The sequence below is a fragment of the Filicampus tigris genome, chromosome 5, assembly GCF_054856515.1.
Source record: "Filicampus tigris isolate MCC_2025a chromosome 5, RoL_Ftig_1.0, whole genome shotgun sequence".
NCBI lineage: Eukaryota > Metazoa > Chordata > Actinopteri > Syngnathiformes > Syngnathidae > Filicampus > Filicampus tigris.
The window spans coordinates 11551806-11566963 of NC_141221.1; the positions used below are offsets into that span (position 1 = coordinate 11551806).

The following is a 15158-nucleotide window of genomic DNA, read 5'->3' on the forward strand; positions in this document are numbered from 1 at the left end:
ACTTTGAGATTTACTGTAAAAGTTCTTTCAGCGTTTCCAGGATATAGATAATCCGAGGTTTGTCTTAATCCATCCGGGAAATATGTCAGATTAGTCTGAAACATATAAAGAGAGTAGTTTAGCAATTCACATTTTCCCCGTCATCTCCCATGAAATGATTCAACAGTTCTTGCCTTGTGTTTTATTCTAACAATTAAATAACTTTCTCCGAACTTGCAGGCTTTCCAGTCAATCTGACTTTGTCCATAGTACGGGAGCAGGGCTCCTCTGGTGAGTTGGAGATACATTATGAGACCAGGCCAGCCTTGTACCAACCTTCATCCAAGCAGGCCGCCGCAGATGCGGACTACGTCGCCAAACATGACACCCTTATTATGACAGAAGGAGCAACTGTGGCCCTTGTGACCATCACAATCCTTCCAGTAAGAATTAATTGTTGTGTCAGAGGAAAAAAAAAAACGTTCCAATAGCTATAAAAATATATTTGTGCTCATGCATCATTTGCTTTAAAATGTACAAATGTGTTTACTTTAAGGATGACATCCCAGAACTGTCAGAGAGTTTTCTGGTAAATATCACCAGTGTGGCGCTAGTTAGCGGGCTAGCTGGGGAAGGCCAGCCCTCTGTAAAGAGACCTGGCATGGAAGTAGCTGAAGTAACCATCCAGGAAAATGACGACGCTCGAGGGATCTTGCAGTTCGTTACGCCAGAAGTAAGCGCAGGATTTGCCGCAGGACTGGGCCCTGGAATAAATTTGCTCTATTGACACAAAATCTGAGGGAACGTTGTAGTGGGTAATAATTAGCGAAAAAATCTGCTTTATTTTGTAATCCTACTTTAGGATCGCCCTGGAGTTTTGATGGCCTATGAGATGCCAGCACCTGACAACATCTTCCATCTGACAGTGCTGCGACTTGCCGGTGCATTTGGGGGACTGGTTGCCTACTGGGAGGCTCAGCCCCTTACTGCTGATCTTAATGATTTCAGCCCCTCATCTGGTAACATCACCTTCCAAGATGGGCAGGTAAATGGATGTTCTCAAATGGGAACTGCTTGACAAGTCCCTAATGACTTGGTTCTTCTAGCGGAGGGCTGTGATTGCTCTCACCATCTTGGATGAGGACCGTGAGGAGGCTTTGGAGAAGTTTAAAGTAAATTTACTACGGGTGATTGGTGGCGCTCGACTGGGAGATGTGACCTCTGTGACTGTCAGCATTCCGGCCAATGACTCACCTCTAGGACGATTTGGATTCCAACAGCTTGAGGTGCAAACTAAAGATGCCACGCTTAACCAATTTCCATAGTTGCCCCTGTTGTCCATAAAGTCTCTTTGCAATTAAGCACATTTATCACAAAAGCAAATAAATAGACAAAACTGTGGCTATTATTAGAAAATGAGAAGTAGATCTTGAAGTTTTATATATTTTTTGTTTCATTGTTTTTTTTTTTTAACGCTGCTTGTCTATTTCTCCCTTCATCCAACACGATCCCTGTCTCCTTTAATTACCTGCTCCATGCACAATTGACAGAGGTGACGGTGGATGTAATGTGACGAAAGATTTTAGTAACCACTGAATACATGAAACAAATCTCATTAACCTTAAACGTACTTTTTTTATTTTTTCAAAATGTAAAGAGCCTTTGTGGACACCCTGTACATGTGCTTTAGTGTCACAATAAGTCGCAAAACTTCCATCTTCTCCAAGGTGACCGTGAGCGAGCCAGAATTTGTTGACGATCCCGCTGCCGTTGCTCGACTAGCAGTACTGCGCAGTGAAGGAGGCGAGGGGGCCGTGACGCTGGTGTGGCAGCTGGAAGGACAAGCTGTTCATGACCTTTCACCTCTCAACGGGACTCTTGTCTTCACTGAGGTACAATAATATGTAATAGGGTTGTAAAATTCCAGGAATATTCAAACATTGGAAACTTTCCGTGGGAATGAAGGGGAATAAACCAGGATTTTACCAAATTGAAGGTTGGCTTTTAAATAAGGAATTTAAATGTAGTTGGGGAAAATATATTTTAACTCATTCACTGCCATTGACGAATTTACTTGTCTTTTCACAGCGCAGCCATTCAATCCCAGGAAGTTATTTATATTTTTTTCAAAACGTTTCAAACGTTAGGGTAAAAGAGGGTCTGAAAATGTCTGGCAGTGAATGAGTTAATATGATACTGACAAAAACACTATGATGTACTCACCAGTTACTGTATATTTAGCTACATTTGAGGGGGGCAATATTAGAAAACACCTGTCACCTACAATGTCCCAAAATTGACTGTGTCAATCAAAACTGCTCATTCATTTAATGAAGTCTATAAATGTAGCTGTTCTGTTGACTTTCCAGACAGAATCAATTAAGGCATTTGTGATCAGAGCGCTTGCTGACAACGTACTGGAGAGAGATGAACACTTCACTGTCAAGCTCTTTCCTGCAAGTGATGGCGGTGCTATCATTGACCCTTTAAATGGTACTTCCTGCTAAGTACTGCCGCTGCGATAGATTGACTGAAATCATTCGAGTCTTGTCTTTTTGTCGATGTAAACTCTCCTCCTCCCTCACGTTATACCACAGATTTGGCAACCATCACTATCAGGGCAGACAAGGCTGCCCTGGGAATCGTAGGGCTGGCAGAGTCCTCAAAGAGTATTTTCATCGGAGAACCTGAAGGACTTTATAACGGCAGTGCTGTTGTCAAGTGAGATGAACACAATGGGAAAATACATGACATTTCCTTAAGTGTTCATGTGGAATTTAATAATATTGATAATAATATCATATCTGCTCCAGCCTTATCCGTGGGCCAGGTGTTGTTGGTGAAGTGCGTGTGCAGTGGAATATCACTCCTGCTTTGGTTGCTGAATTCACAGACATCTCTGGCTCAGTGACTATGAAAGACCAGCAATCTTTTGCTTCTTTCATTCTGAAGGTACTGGTCAAATTGGAGCGTAGGATTTATTTTCTAGTGAAAACGCAGAACCTCATCCACCTACAATACAGCGATTTGTGTTCTTGCCATTGTGATCCCAGGCTGTGGATGATGCCTTTCCTGAGGAACGTCGTGATTTCCTATTAACGCTGACATCCATGACCCCAGGACTGGAAATCAGCCCCACTGCACGATATGCCAGAATAACCATGGCAGCCAGCGACAGCCCTTACGGCCTGTTCTCCTTCACCCAGCAGCAGATAAGCACAATTGAGGAGCAGGAAACTGTAAGTACATGCTGTGAATAATAAAAACTTTGCCATTATCGTCACTGTCCGCAAAGCACGCACGCACCCCCCCCCCCCACACACACACTAAAATTAGTTGAAAAAATGTTCACTGTATCCTTCAATACTTTGCCATTCAGTTTATAATGCAGCACTGAAGTTCACATTCACTTTGAAACTTTTACTAAGGGACGGTGTGTCACCCTTCATCTCTTAGACAGAGGGTTACTTCACAAGAGGGCACAAATTCACCATACAAAGGGCAAGCATTGATATAGCATGGCATTTCACAATAGAAAACCACTTTTAAATTTCTGGATGTTTTATTGCTTTGCCCAGCAATGCTGTCGTGTGCAGCCGCACACAATGCACACTCATTGTGACGTTTTGGATTTGGTTGCAAAAGAAAAAATAGGCCATGTGACTCTTTTCCTTCAGGTGAATGTGACTATTTATCGCACTTTGGGAAGTTTGAGAAGTGTGTGGGTCACCTACCAGACTTCAGGCATCACAGCAGTTAGTGGCAAGGACTTTGTTTCTGCTTCGGGACGGCTGCTCTTCACCCCGGGTCTGACGTCACAACATGCGTCAGTACGTATCCTTGACGACAGTATTCCAGAGGGTCCTGAGATGTTCTACTTCAACATTACTGGTGTGGACCTTGTCAATATCAGGTACAAATAAACAATACAACATAGTTACCGTTATTTGACTTTTAAAATCCATATTACAGTACTGTATTATGTTTATATAACTTTGCGCAAGTGATTTTACAATCTCTGTCTCCTCCTATCGGTCAGTGGTGTGGATTACACAGTGAAGGAGTCAGGTCTCCGACTGGACCAGCCTCCAGCCATAGGTGACGTCTCATCTCTTGCTATTGTCATACTGATGAATGACAACGCTGAGGGTATCTTAGAATTCAGGCGTGACCACATCGACATCACGGGTGAGTCAGAATTAAGGTGCCTTGGAGTCGTTTCAGTCTGCGTTCAGAAAAGTCCACTATCCAACTTCTTGCTCCTCTATTTCAGTTGAGGAGGATGTAGGCATTTTGTTGATCCCAGTGTTGAGGACAGCAGGTTCTTTTGGAACGGTGTCAGTAGAGTACATTTCCAGAGGCCTGAATGCAACTCCTGGTCTTGACTACATTGCCACCAATGGCTCAGTGATGTTCATTGAGGGCCAGCAAACCGGTGTTGTTAATATCACAATTTTAGATGACATGGAAAGGTGAGAACCCTCAGATCTAATTAAAGCAATGTAATTTATTCACGATGACCCACGTTTGAAATGATCTATGGTAGCGAACATGCAGAGATGTTCGAGATCTTGCTGGTTGGAAGCACAGGGGGAGCAGTGCTCGGCTCTCACACAGTCGCCAGGGTGACCATCAACAAGAGTGACTCTCCTGGCGGCGTGGTGCGGTTCCTCAACCAAAGCTTCATCACCATCAACAACCCAAAAGTCACTCGAAAACTCACGCTAGTTTTCGAGAGGGCAGGAGGCCTTTCGGGCGATGCAACGGTACCACAAAAACATGTCCCATCACATGTGCTATTCCTGAATTCTAAATGCGTTTTCATCTTTACGGTCAAGGTTGCTTGGATTATCCTTGGTCCAAACAGCAGGGAGCCGCTCCTTCCATCCAATACAGACATTCGAGAACCGTTGAATGGGTCTTTTTCCTTCAGTGATGGGGAGCACGGCACACGAACTATTGAACTTCGGATCCTCCCTCATGGTGAAGTGGAGGTGGAGGAAAAATTTGTAATAGAGCTTCGCCTTCTGTCTGGGGATGTGGACATCGACCCTCAGGCTGGATCCATAACACTGAAGGTAATTCAATGTTTTTTTTATTTTTTATTTACTGTTGTTAGGTTATCGTGGAGGAGGACCCAAACGCAGGAGGCAAAAATCGTGTGCAATATAAAGTATTTAATCTCAAACAAAAGGCAAACTAGGTGCTTCGATGATACTAAACGAACAAAAATGTTGAAGACCCAAATAAACAACAAATCAACTAAAACACTAGGACTAGACTGGACTGACCTTGACTTTGAACAGTGACAAGAGAGGGCTTGGACAAGACAGGACAGAACAGACGAACCAACAAGGGGTGAAAGAAAGCTGGCAACTAAATACAGACAAGTTAACGATACAACGAGGAACACCTGGACAAGACATAGAGGGTAGGAGGAAGCTGGTTGGTTAACACAAGGGACTGGGATGACAAGCACAGGTGGACTCAATAACTTAACGAGAGGTGACAGAGGAACACAAGGAAAAGCATGAAACTAAACTCAAAAACAAAACTCAAAACACAGACCATAACAACTGTAACAGATTAACACATTATGAACTGATTTGAAATTCCCTTGATACAATCCTGAAGCATTTTGTCTGATTTACAACGTGAACTCTACTATTGATATGGTTTTTGCTTCCAGATTGAAAAGTTTGGGGACCCAAATGGTATAGTTCAATTTACACAGGATGCACTTCAAGAACGTGTATACGACGAACCCACGGAAGAAGAGGGTCCATTCAACATGTCCTTGCATGTTACACGCCGAGAGGGTGTCGTGGGTAATGTTACGGTAAAATCCTTTTAAATGCTTTAACCACAAATTTGGCATAGTTAAGATAAACTGAATACATAATTGTATACTTAAAGGGGAAGTCTACCCAAACATATTTTATTCAAGAATATGTTGTATGCAGGCCCACTAGTTGAAACAAAGCATTCTAATAAATATTGCGTTTATGGAATAAGAGTTAATCCGCCCATTTTTAGCCATCTCTGGGGTCGGCCATTTTGCCACTTCTGTCGACTGAAAATAACATCATAGTGTCTCAGGGCTCAGGTAACAACCGATCACGGCTCCCCTGTTTTCTGCTGAGCTATGATTGGTCGTTATCTGAACCCTGAGCATCTGTGATGTCATTTTCAGTCGACCGAAGTGACAAAATGGCCGCCCCCTGAGATGGCTAAAAGCAGGTAGATTTTTCTGCTTAACTCTCATTCCACAAACGAAATATTAATCAGAATGCCATGCTTCAACTAGTGGGCTTGCTTTGAACAAAAGCAAAAAAAAAACATGTTTGGGTTGATTTCCGCTTTAATTCATGCACTCCATGAAACACTTTGTTTTTGTGTTTCAGGTTCACTGGCAGATACACTCTGACTTTGACGTAGCTGGTGACTTTTTGGTATTTTCTGGCTCTGTGATAATCATGGAGGGCCAGAGAGAGGCAGAAATAGTTGTCGGCCTGAGACCTGACACTGTGCCAGAACTGGAGGAGCTCTACACTGTCCAACTGACAGCAGTGGAGGGTGGTGCTACCCTGGATGCCAATTCAATCCTTTTACGCACCCACATTAGGTTGGTTATGTGTTATACTGATTTTCATGGTTAGTAATGTAAGATTTAATCCAGTCTTAATCTTTAAATCTTTCATTCTTTAGGGTACATGCTAATGATGACCCCCACGGTGTCTTCTCCTTGAATCCTGAGCAGCAGTCTTTGTTTGTCGAAGGGTCAGGGGCAGGGGTCCGTAGAGTTCTGGTTGTGAACGCGACCCGGCTCGCAGGACTGTTTGGCAACGTCAGTGTGGATTACAGGATCACCGGTGGGACAGAGGAGGTGATGGACATGGGCATGTTCGTGGAAGGACACGCTGAAGGACAACTGCTGTTCAGTGAGGGACAGGTGTTCAGTACTGTCATGTTACACATCAGCAGCCAGGTTAGAATTGGCTGAATTTCTTGAAATTGAAAATTGACAACCAATCAAGACTAATAATACAGTTGGAGTTCATTCGTTGTACGTTGTCAAATTGACTGCTTTTTCTTTGGCAGGTGCTTTTGTCTTTGGGTGGGAGTTTCATAGTAGAGCTAACAAATGTAAGAATGGTCAGTCCTTTGCTTGGCACACCACCCCTCCTCAATCACCAGTCCTCTGTTGCTATGGTGACTGTGCCAGAGGAAGCTGCTAGCTCAGAGGTTAGCATCTATATAATAAAAGTCCCCCATTTGTTTGCAGATGGAAAAAAGCCAATAAGATGCAGTATGTTTGTTTCATGTCTGCTCCGCAGGTGGGTTTCGCCTCCCTGGCTTTGTTTGTTTCAAACGTTGATACAGGGAAATGTGAGGCAAAGGTGACACGAACCGGGTTGTTTGGGGATATCAGGGTCCAGTGGAGAGCAGGGTATCCTTCAGGACAGTCTCCACCTGGTTTTAGAATTGGAACTATCGTGCCAAATTCAGGTAACAAATCCAGACCAGAGTATGGAAACAAGAATACGATTGTTCGCACAGCATATTTGAAATGTGCTCATTCCTCATATTCAGGCTCACTGGCCTTCTCCCATGGAGAGAGGACAAAGATGATACAGTTGACAGCCGTGGCTGACGCATCTGAGCCAACTGCACATGCGTTATACCTTACGGGCGCTACCTCTGGCACTGCTGCAGGCAGTCATTTCAAGCTCAGGTAAGACTTTCATTGCTGAGTGGGACTTGTCAGTGTTTAGTCATTGCATGTGTACACCAAAAGCCTGAAAATTCCAATCTTGCCATGTTTGAAGTAAAAGGATGCGTCTACATGTTAATCTAATGAATGCAAATCTACACGCTAAGTGGACCGTATCAAATACATTACTGTCCCTGCACAGGTCAGGATTCATATTGGCAGAAGTGGAGCCGCTGGGAATCTACCAGTTTTCACCAGAATCCCGCCAGGTGGTTATTGAAGAGGACATTCAGACTATAACGCTCTATGTCCAGAGGCTCTATGGTTCTCGTAGCAACAGCACTCGCCTGTCTTACACAACAATCGCAGGCAGTGCAACTGCAGAAGTTGATTTCATCGCCATGCCACAGGGCCATTTGGCTTTTGACTCTCCTCGCCAAACTAACAGTTCCCTCCAGCTGTCAATCCTGGATGACTCCCTTTCTGAGCCAGATGAATATTTTTACGTCAACCTTACTGACGTTGAAATCCTTACTCCAAGCATGCTTTGGGCAGATGTCTTGCCTCGACTCAACCCGCCACACAGTCTGGCAACGATCAGCATTTTGGCAAGTGATGTGACCAGTGGAGTACTAAGTATAGGTCCCGGACTGGTCCAAGTACCCGAGGACAAGGACGAAGAGAGCCAACAGGAGCGAAGAGTTCTCCTCAGGGTGCGCAGGTCAGACAGTTTGGCTGGAGATGTACAAGTTAAACTCCAAGCATACGGAGGTACTTCGATTGACTCATGTGATCATTTGTCCAATTAAAAGTTCGCACTTTGGATTCATTTGCATGACTTTGATGTTTCTCCAGACGGAAGCACAACACCGTTCCCTTTCACGCTCGAGCCTGTTTGGCCACTAGCGAAGGAGAATCAGGACTTCCGCTTGGAGTCTAGCATGGTGCACTTGCCGGCTGGTCAGAATGAAACAGAGGTGATCCTCTTCATCCTGGATGACTCCGAACCAGAAGGACAGGAGGTGTTCTTTATCTATCTCAGTGATCCTGAAGGTGGGGCGCAGATCACTGACACTCAACACCAAGGCTTTGGGGCCTTTTCCAAGATCACCATCCTGGGTAAGATCAAATTTGTTTCCAGGTTTTCCAGCTTGTACAGTGCGGTTTACTCTGTGTTTCACTCATTATTGGACTGAATTGTGCCAGTGGAACCAAATGATCCCCGAGCGTGTGTTTGTTATCTAATTGTGTAATGTAATGTCATGTCCCACTTTTATTAATTAGGCTCGATTTGCTGTTTTGTATTGAGCCACTGTTGATCTAATCCCCAGCTGCTATTTTGTCCTGAATGATATTACCTCTCAACCAGCGGCTGCAATTATCAGATTTGCAAAATAGCTGTACAGTGGCAATAAAACATATTGTATGTTATTTTATATTGCCGGCAAGCCCATCCGCCTGTGTGGAGTTTGCATGTACTCCCCATGCTTGTGTGGATTTTCTTCTGATAGTTTGGCTTCCATCCATATTCCAAAATCATGCATGTTAGCTTAAGTGAAGACTCTACAAGACTCCGAAGACCCGTCACTCTAATGAAGATAACTTGTATAGAAAATAGATAGCTGGAATATTTTGTCATTTATTTTGTATCATGCATAACAGGTAGTGACTTCCATAATGGTATAGTAGGCTTCAGTCACAATTCTTTGATGGGCCAGGTTTTGGATGAAGATTCAGAGAACAAAACAGTTCAGCTGTATGTTCAGAGGCAGGAAAACAGGTAATCTATTGCCTTGGGCTAAATATGGAGTACAATTATTCACTTGTTATTCATTTACAGTAAAAGGCCCTTTTTTTCCCATGCTTAGAGCCTTTGAAGATTTGCAGGTTTTCTGGCGAGCTACTTTTAACAAAGCAGCACCGACTCTCGTCAGCAATGGAGTCAACCTGACCAAACAGCTAGCGCACACTTCAGGATTTGTCCTGTGTAGGAAAGGAGAGATCATCTGTGCGTTTACTTTGGAGGTCCAAGATGATGAAGTGAGACCTAATATTGATCTTTCGGAGATTGGTTTATTTACATATTTTAGTCAAGCACAGATTTTTTTTTCTGTAGTGTATAAAATAAGAATCCATTCATGTTTCCATAGGAACCAGAGTACAACACTTGGTTCTTCGTGGAAGTTTTTCAGGTGGGCTCAGGCGCCACCATTAATGAGACGAGCCGATTTGCCAACATCACCTTGGTAGAGAGTGACGATCCACGAGGCGTTGTGTACTTTGGCATTAGCCACAGGTTTCCCATCGCCATTCCAACGACCATAAAGCTCAGTCTCCAGGTGTACAGGAGCACGAGCACAGCTTCAACGATGTCTGTACGCTACCGAACTCTGGTATGATACAATTACTTTTTTTAATTTTTTTTTTTATTTAAAGGGAAGCCAACCCAAACATATTTTTTTCCAGAATATGTTGTATGCAGGGCCACTAGTCCAAACACAGCATTCTGGTTAATATTACCTTTGTGGAATATGAGTAATCCGCCTGTTTTTAGCTAGCTCAGGAGGCGGCCATTTTGTCACTCAGCTTCAGAACACAGGTGAGCTGTGATTGGTCGTTATCTGAGCCCTGAGCAACTTCAATGTAAACTTCAGTCGACAGAAGTGACACAATGTGTTTCAACTAGTGGGCCTACATAGAACCGGTTCTTGAAAAAAATGTGTTTGGGTTGATTTCCGCTTTAAATGCAGAGTTTCCTCAGTCATTCCTTTGCACAATCTGTTGTAATCCTAAAATAGTGAATGTATTTAAACACGGTTACTGTAATAAAGTAAAACTTATTACACACACATTATTGATGGGTTTGTTTAAGACATTTCTTTCTTTCAGCCATCTGCACAACTACATTTTTATTGACTAGAGACCATGTAGAATTCTCTCCTCTCTCCTGAATGTACTCGGCCAACCCAGAGGCTTAATACTCGGCTAGCACTCTCACCTCGTCATATTGGAGATTAAAGGAAGAAAGTGCCTTCAACAAAAATCATAACCTCACACAGAAACACATGATGGTGCTGTCCCGCTTTCATCTTCTCAACATTGATCAGTGGCTTATAAAAGCTTTGTTGTGAGACAAAAACATTGCTCAGTCAAACCTCATTTTGTATATTTAGTGTTTTCAACCAAATCCAAAAGCATGTGCAGGCTCTAACAAGTATTGGGCCTTAAAGACTAGTCTTTGTGTGTATTATAGTTCCATGTTATTCTGCAAACTAAAAAGGCTTACCACTAATATCAGCTCTACCAATCGCAATGATGCAAGAAATCATACATAATACATGCAGTGCTCAGCATAAACACCCAAAATATTTGTTTCAAAATCTTGTATTTTCTTTCAGAATTATAATTTTTTATGACATGCTGTTCTACAAAGTAGCCCCACAAAGATTTTATGACAATCCACAAATTGTTAAACCACATGTATAGTAATCGTCAAAATTCTGAAAATGTATGTTGTTATTGAGAAATGGATAAAAAACTTACCAAGTGGATGTATTCATTTAGGACCTGTGTTGAGCTCTGTTAATGAATACAGTACAAAATAACTACAATACGCAATACTGTACTTTTCCCTAGAGTATTGGGAGGGGGAAAAAAGCAGACAAATACACGTTAAAATGCGTAGGATTAATCACATTAAATATTAAACCACACATTTTCAGTAAGCAATGATAGACTCCAACTCACCTGCAACTCTTATTAGAACAAGCAAGCACCATATAGGAAATTGATGAATGATGGAAATCTTTGTAATATATCTCCAACTCACAAATCTTTTTCCCCTTTAGGAACTTTCCAGGGAGGAGGTGCTTGGACCATTTGTAATCCATCCCGCGAAAGAAGGATTGGATTTTCCTCAGCAGGAGGGCGAGCTGACCTTTGACGCGGGTCACCACAACACATCCGTAGACATTTATCTAACCCCCGACCTGCCGTCGTCTTTACCCCGGCCGAAGCGCTTCCAAGTGTTGCTGTTCAATGCGACAGGGGGCGCCAGAGTGCATGTCGACTTCGGCCTGGCAAATGTGACGCTTGTGTCAAATGTTGCTAGTGCGACAACGTGGGCCTTTGTCGGGAAGTTGCATCAACCGCTCGAACCAGCAACACTCAACCAGGTGTTGCGAGAGCTCATCGATCAGACGGCCTCGGTGCTGTCGCCTGAGCAGATGACGGCTGTGCTTGAAGCTCTGAGGAAGGTGAGCATGTTAGACTCCTGATTCCTAACCAGTGCGCCGTGACAGAGGTCATCAGGTGTCCCGCAGGAAATTATCCAATTTCACTTAATTGCCCCCCCCCACCCAAAAAATAAAATTACAATTCTATAAATCTTTGACAACAGTACTGTTCTGTGTTGCATTTCTCTGTTTTCTTGAACTAGGTGCTTGCACTGTCCGACCGAGCATCTTTTCATGAAAGCAGCCGCAACTTGACTTATGACCTGCTGTGTGCGTTGGCTAACCCCAGTCGAGTCGACACACGGGGCCTGAGCCACCTTGCGGAAGTGGCTGAACAATTCGCATTCTTCATTATCATGCGCAGTCATTGTGAGATGTGAGTAGACTTTTAATCAGGGTGGATGTTTCTGTTTCCTTAATGCCAGAATTCATGGCCACACAAGAGCCTGGTGGCCATTTGCACTCTGCTGTTTTTACTTCTTCTTTCAAAAAGATTAAAAAAAAAGAAATTGAGTTTACAGGTTAATGGTAATTTGTCACAATAATTGTTGGAAAAGTTTGGAAATAATTTATCTTGCTGTCATTTTTTCATACGGCAAAATCTTGCATTGTGTAGACTTTTTAATACCCACTGAATAGATCACTGATTGACTGGTTTTAGTGTGTTACTGTGTAAATAAAAGTTAAAAATCTCAGTGGCCCTTGCATGCTTCAATTTGTATTTATTATTATTTTTTTTTGTATGGTGCTTTTGGTAGAAAAAGCCTTATAGTGGAAGTCAACCCAGACATTTTTTTTTTTCAAGAATATGTTCTATGCAAGCCCACTAGTTGAAACAAGGAATTCTGATAAATATTGTGTTTGTGGAATAAGAGTTAATCCACACGTTTTAGCCATCTCTGGGGGCGGCCATTTTGCCACTTCTGTCGACTGGAAATGACATCACAATTGCTCAGGGCTCAGTTAATGACCAATCACGGCTGTTTTCTGAAGCTGACCCGTGATCGGTCGTTACCTGAGCCCTCAGCAGTTGTGATGTCATTTTCAGTCGAGCAGAAGTGACAAAATGGCCTCCCCCTGAGATGGCTAAAAAGGGGTGGATTTGGCTACTTAACTCATATTCCACAAACGCATTATTAATCAGAATGCCTTGTTTCAACTAGTGGGCCTGCTGGGAACATATTCTTGAAAAAAATGTGTTTAGGTTGATTGAAATGTGTTTTGTTTTTCAAATAATGCATGTCTTTGTGTGTTTTCTCCAGAGGGGGCACTATCTTGGACACATGCGCACACATGTCCATCTCTGCCTTCCAGTGGTATCCCACGCAAATCAATGGATACAAATTCCGGGGTCGTAACGCAGACTTCTTCCAGCTTCCTGACACTTTGCTGGCAGTGCCGGCTGTCTCCACCACTGACTGCAACAATCTCAGCCATATTCAGCTGACAGAGTTTAGAAATAACCTCTGGTTTGTCACCAATGATACAACAAATGCCCTTAATGGAAAGGTAAGGATTTAAAATCTCTGTTGGATTGCAAACAGCAGGTGGCAGTATTACCCCATAGAAATATAGTTTAACAGTATGACAATACCTCTTCTGTTCATGTGTAGGTTTTCTCTGCTAGCCTACAAGACAGAAAGTCGAGCCCCCTTAGAGATGGTATCGAGGTGATTTATCGTATCCACACTTCTGGTCAGCCACTTAAACCGGGACGTTCTATGTGCCTTCTCTGGAACCAGACCACAGCAAGGTAGCCAACCACAGAATGGATAGGTGACTCCTAGGCATTAACACACCAAAATGCCTTCATACTCTCAGACCCACAGTGGAAAGTCCTCTGTAAATTGGCGGGTTGAAAGACGAGATGCCAAAAACAAGGGACTTCGTGGTTAATCAACCTCAGGCTTGAAACGCTGATATGGGGTAATAAACCTGCCAACAAATTGGTTCAGCCCCTAGCATAGAGAAATTGTAAGGTAAATTGGAGTGCACAACTTGGCTGCAATCAGCAGAGGCACTGATAATTGAGTCTCAACGAGTTTGTGGTCTCGAAAATAATATGTCATCAGCTGGGATTGCATGTGTGTAGACAACTCCTCCGGGCGGCATTATTTTTCTCAGTACAACACCGGGACTTTTACAATAAATAATTAATGAAGTGACCATTTATTTTCCCCATAGCTGAGCAAGGAACTTTAATACCAGGCTCACCCCTAATCCAAATACTCTGTAAAGCTGCTGCTGTGTGCTTCCCTTTATCTGTCATCCTCACATATTTGGGCAAGGTCAACTTGTCAAGTGTGCACACTGCAAGTTGTACAGTGCCTGAGGACACTCTGCATTTGTCTGCGACTCTGTGAATCCTCCCACTCACCTTGAATTTAATGAGGACATTCTGGAGGTCTACATCGGGGCTTAGAGTTTTGGCATGTTCGGCTTTGCTGAAACAGCTCCTTGTACAATGTTAGTGCAAATAATCACACTGCTGAAAGATTGGATTGAAAGAATTGTGGCCAGGGAAGGGACACAAAATCCTCACAGACACAACTGACCTTAAATCAGATGGATTGCAATATTGAAATACCAGTGACCTACTTTTGTTATGTTGTTGATTTCATGTCTGTTTTCTCAATGGTCTAGCTGGTCGTCGGATGGTCAGTACTGCAGAGTTGTGAAAGAGAGTGGGAGCTACGTGGAGTGCGCCTGCTCCCACTTATCTGTCTACGCGGCCCATGCGGAGTTTGCCCCCCTTGCATCATATAACCAGGCCTTCTATGCCTCCGGGTTCATCTGCATTTCAGGTACATCACACCACCGCGGCAATGAATTTTGGATAATATCACATTGGATTGCCACGTAGATCATGCAATTGTTTATTTATTTTTACCATTTGAGTCATTTTGGCATCAATGGAACTGTCAGCCCACACAGTCAGAATAAGAACCCCGTCTGTTCATAATCCGCCATAAACCAGGACACAGTAATATAATAATAATTATTAGCCAAACTTGAATGTGGCATGAATGTTTTTGTTTTTTTTGCTGATTTAGCCTTCGTGGAGGTCTTGGTTCTACTGAGTCATTCCGAAGAATTCTAGTTATATACAAACATGGTCATTATTTGCAAACAACAAGTCTCTCCTGTTTTCAAACACTTCTTGTTTGACGCAAAATATGTTCTCGTGCATTTCTTAATTTCTTAACAACAACAGCTCCATGTTTTCTGTT

The 15158-nt window shown here is 43.0% G+C and overlaps 1 protein-coding gene and 1 long non-coding RNA gene across 8 annotated transcripts in view; one reads left to right on the forward strand and one right to left on the reverse strand.

The window, feature by feature from the left end:
- adgrv1 (adhesion G protein-coupled receptor V1) overlaps window positions 1–15158 on the forward strand; it is a 103759-nt gene that overhangs the window by 47037 nt on the left and 41564 nt on the right. For all 4 annotated transcript variants that reach the window (XM_086030440.1, XM_086030442.1, XM_086030439.1 and 1 more), the window contains 30 exons: window positions 220–422; window positions 536–712; window positions 842–1024; window positions 1086–1265; window positions 1707–1871; window positions 2349–2472; window positions 2577–2700; window positions 2793–2931; window positions 3033–3218; window positions 3657–3892; window positions 4019–4167; window positions 4253–4451; window positions 4526–4745; window positions 4818–5057; window positions 5669–5818; window positions 6384–6604; window positions 6688–6967; window positions 7081–7224; window positions 7317–7488; window positions 7573–7714; window positions 7896–8464; window positions 8549–8812; window positions 9356–9473; window positions 9562–9733; window positions 9844–10086; window positions 11542–11949; window positions 12132–12304; window positions 13191–13437; window positions 13542–13681; window positions 14572–14732. In XM_086030440.1, the coding sequence (XP_085886566.1) occupies window positions 220–422; window positions 536–712; window positions 842–1024; window positions 1086–1265; window positions 1707–1871; window positions 2349–2472; window positions 2577–2700; window positions 2793–2931; window positions 3033–3218; window positions 3657–3892; window positions 4019–4167; window positions 4253–4451; window positions 4526–4745; window positions 4818–5057; window positions 5669–5818; window positions 6384–6604; window positions 6688–6967; window positions 7081–7224; window positions 7317–7488; window positions 7573–7714; window positions 7896–8464; window positions 8549–8812; window positions 9356–9473; window positions 9562–9733; window positions 9844–10086; window positions 11542–11949; window positions 12132–12304; window positions 13191–13437; window positions 13542–13681; window positions 14572–14732 (6129 nt within the window). The remainder of the gene's footprint in view (window positions 1–219; window positions 423–535; window positions 713–841; window positions 1025–1085; window positions 1266–1706; window positions 1872–2348; window positions 2473–2576; window positions 2701–2792; window positions 2932–3032; window positions 3219–3656; window positions 3893–4018; window positions 4168–4252; window positions 4452–4525; window positions 4746–4817; window positions 5058–5668; window positions 5819–6383; window positions 6605–6687; window positions 6968–7080; window positions 7225–7316; window positions 7489–7572; window positions 7715–7895; window positions 8465–8548; window positions 8813–9355; window positions 9474–9561; window positions 9734–9843; window positions 10087–11541; window positions 11950–12131; window positions 12305–13190; window positions 13438–13541; window positions 13682–14571; window positions 14733–15158) is intronic.
- Window positions 57–5324, reverse strand: LOC147147277 (uncharacterized). Of its 4 annotated transcripts, none has more exons than XR_015086788.1 (3): window positions 5271–5324; window positions 3714–3878; window positions 57–95 (listed from the first exon to the last, which is right to left on the reverse strand). It is a non-coding gene; the product is annotated as an uncharacterized LOC147147277 (long non-coding RNA). The 4 variants fall into 4 exon arrangements; XR_015086785.1 differs by lacking the exon at window positions 57–95 and adding an exon at window positions 1642–1811; XR_015086786.1 differs by lacking the exon at window positions 57–95 and adding an exon at window positions 1642–1866.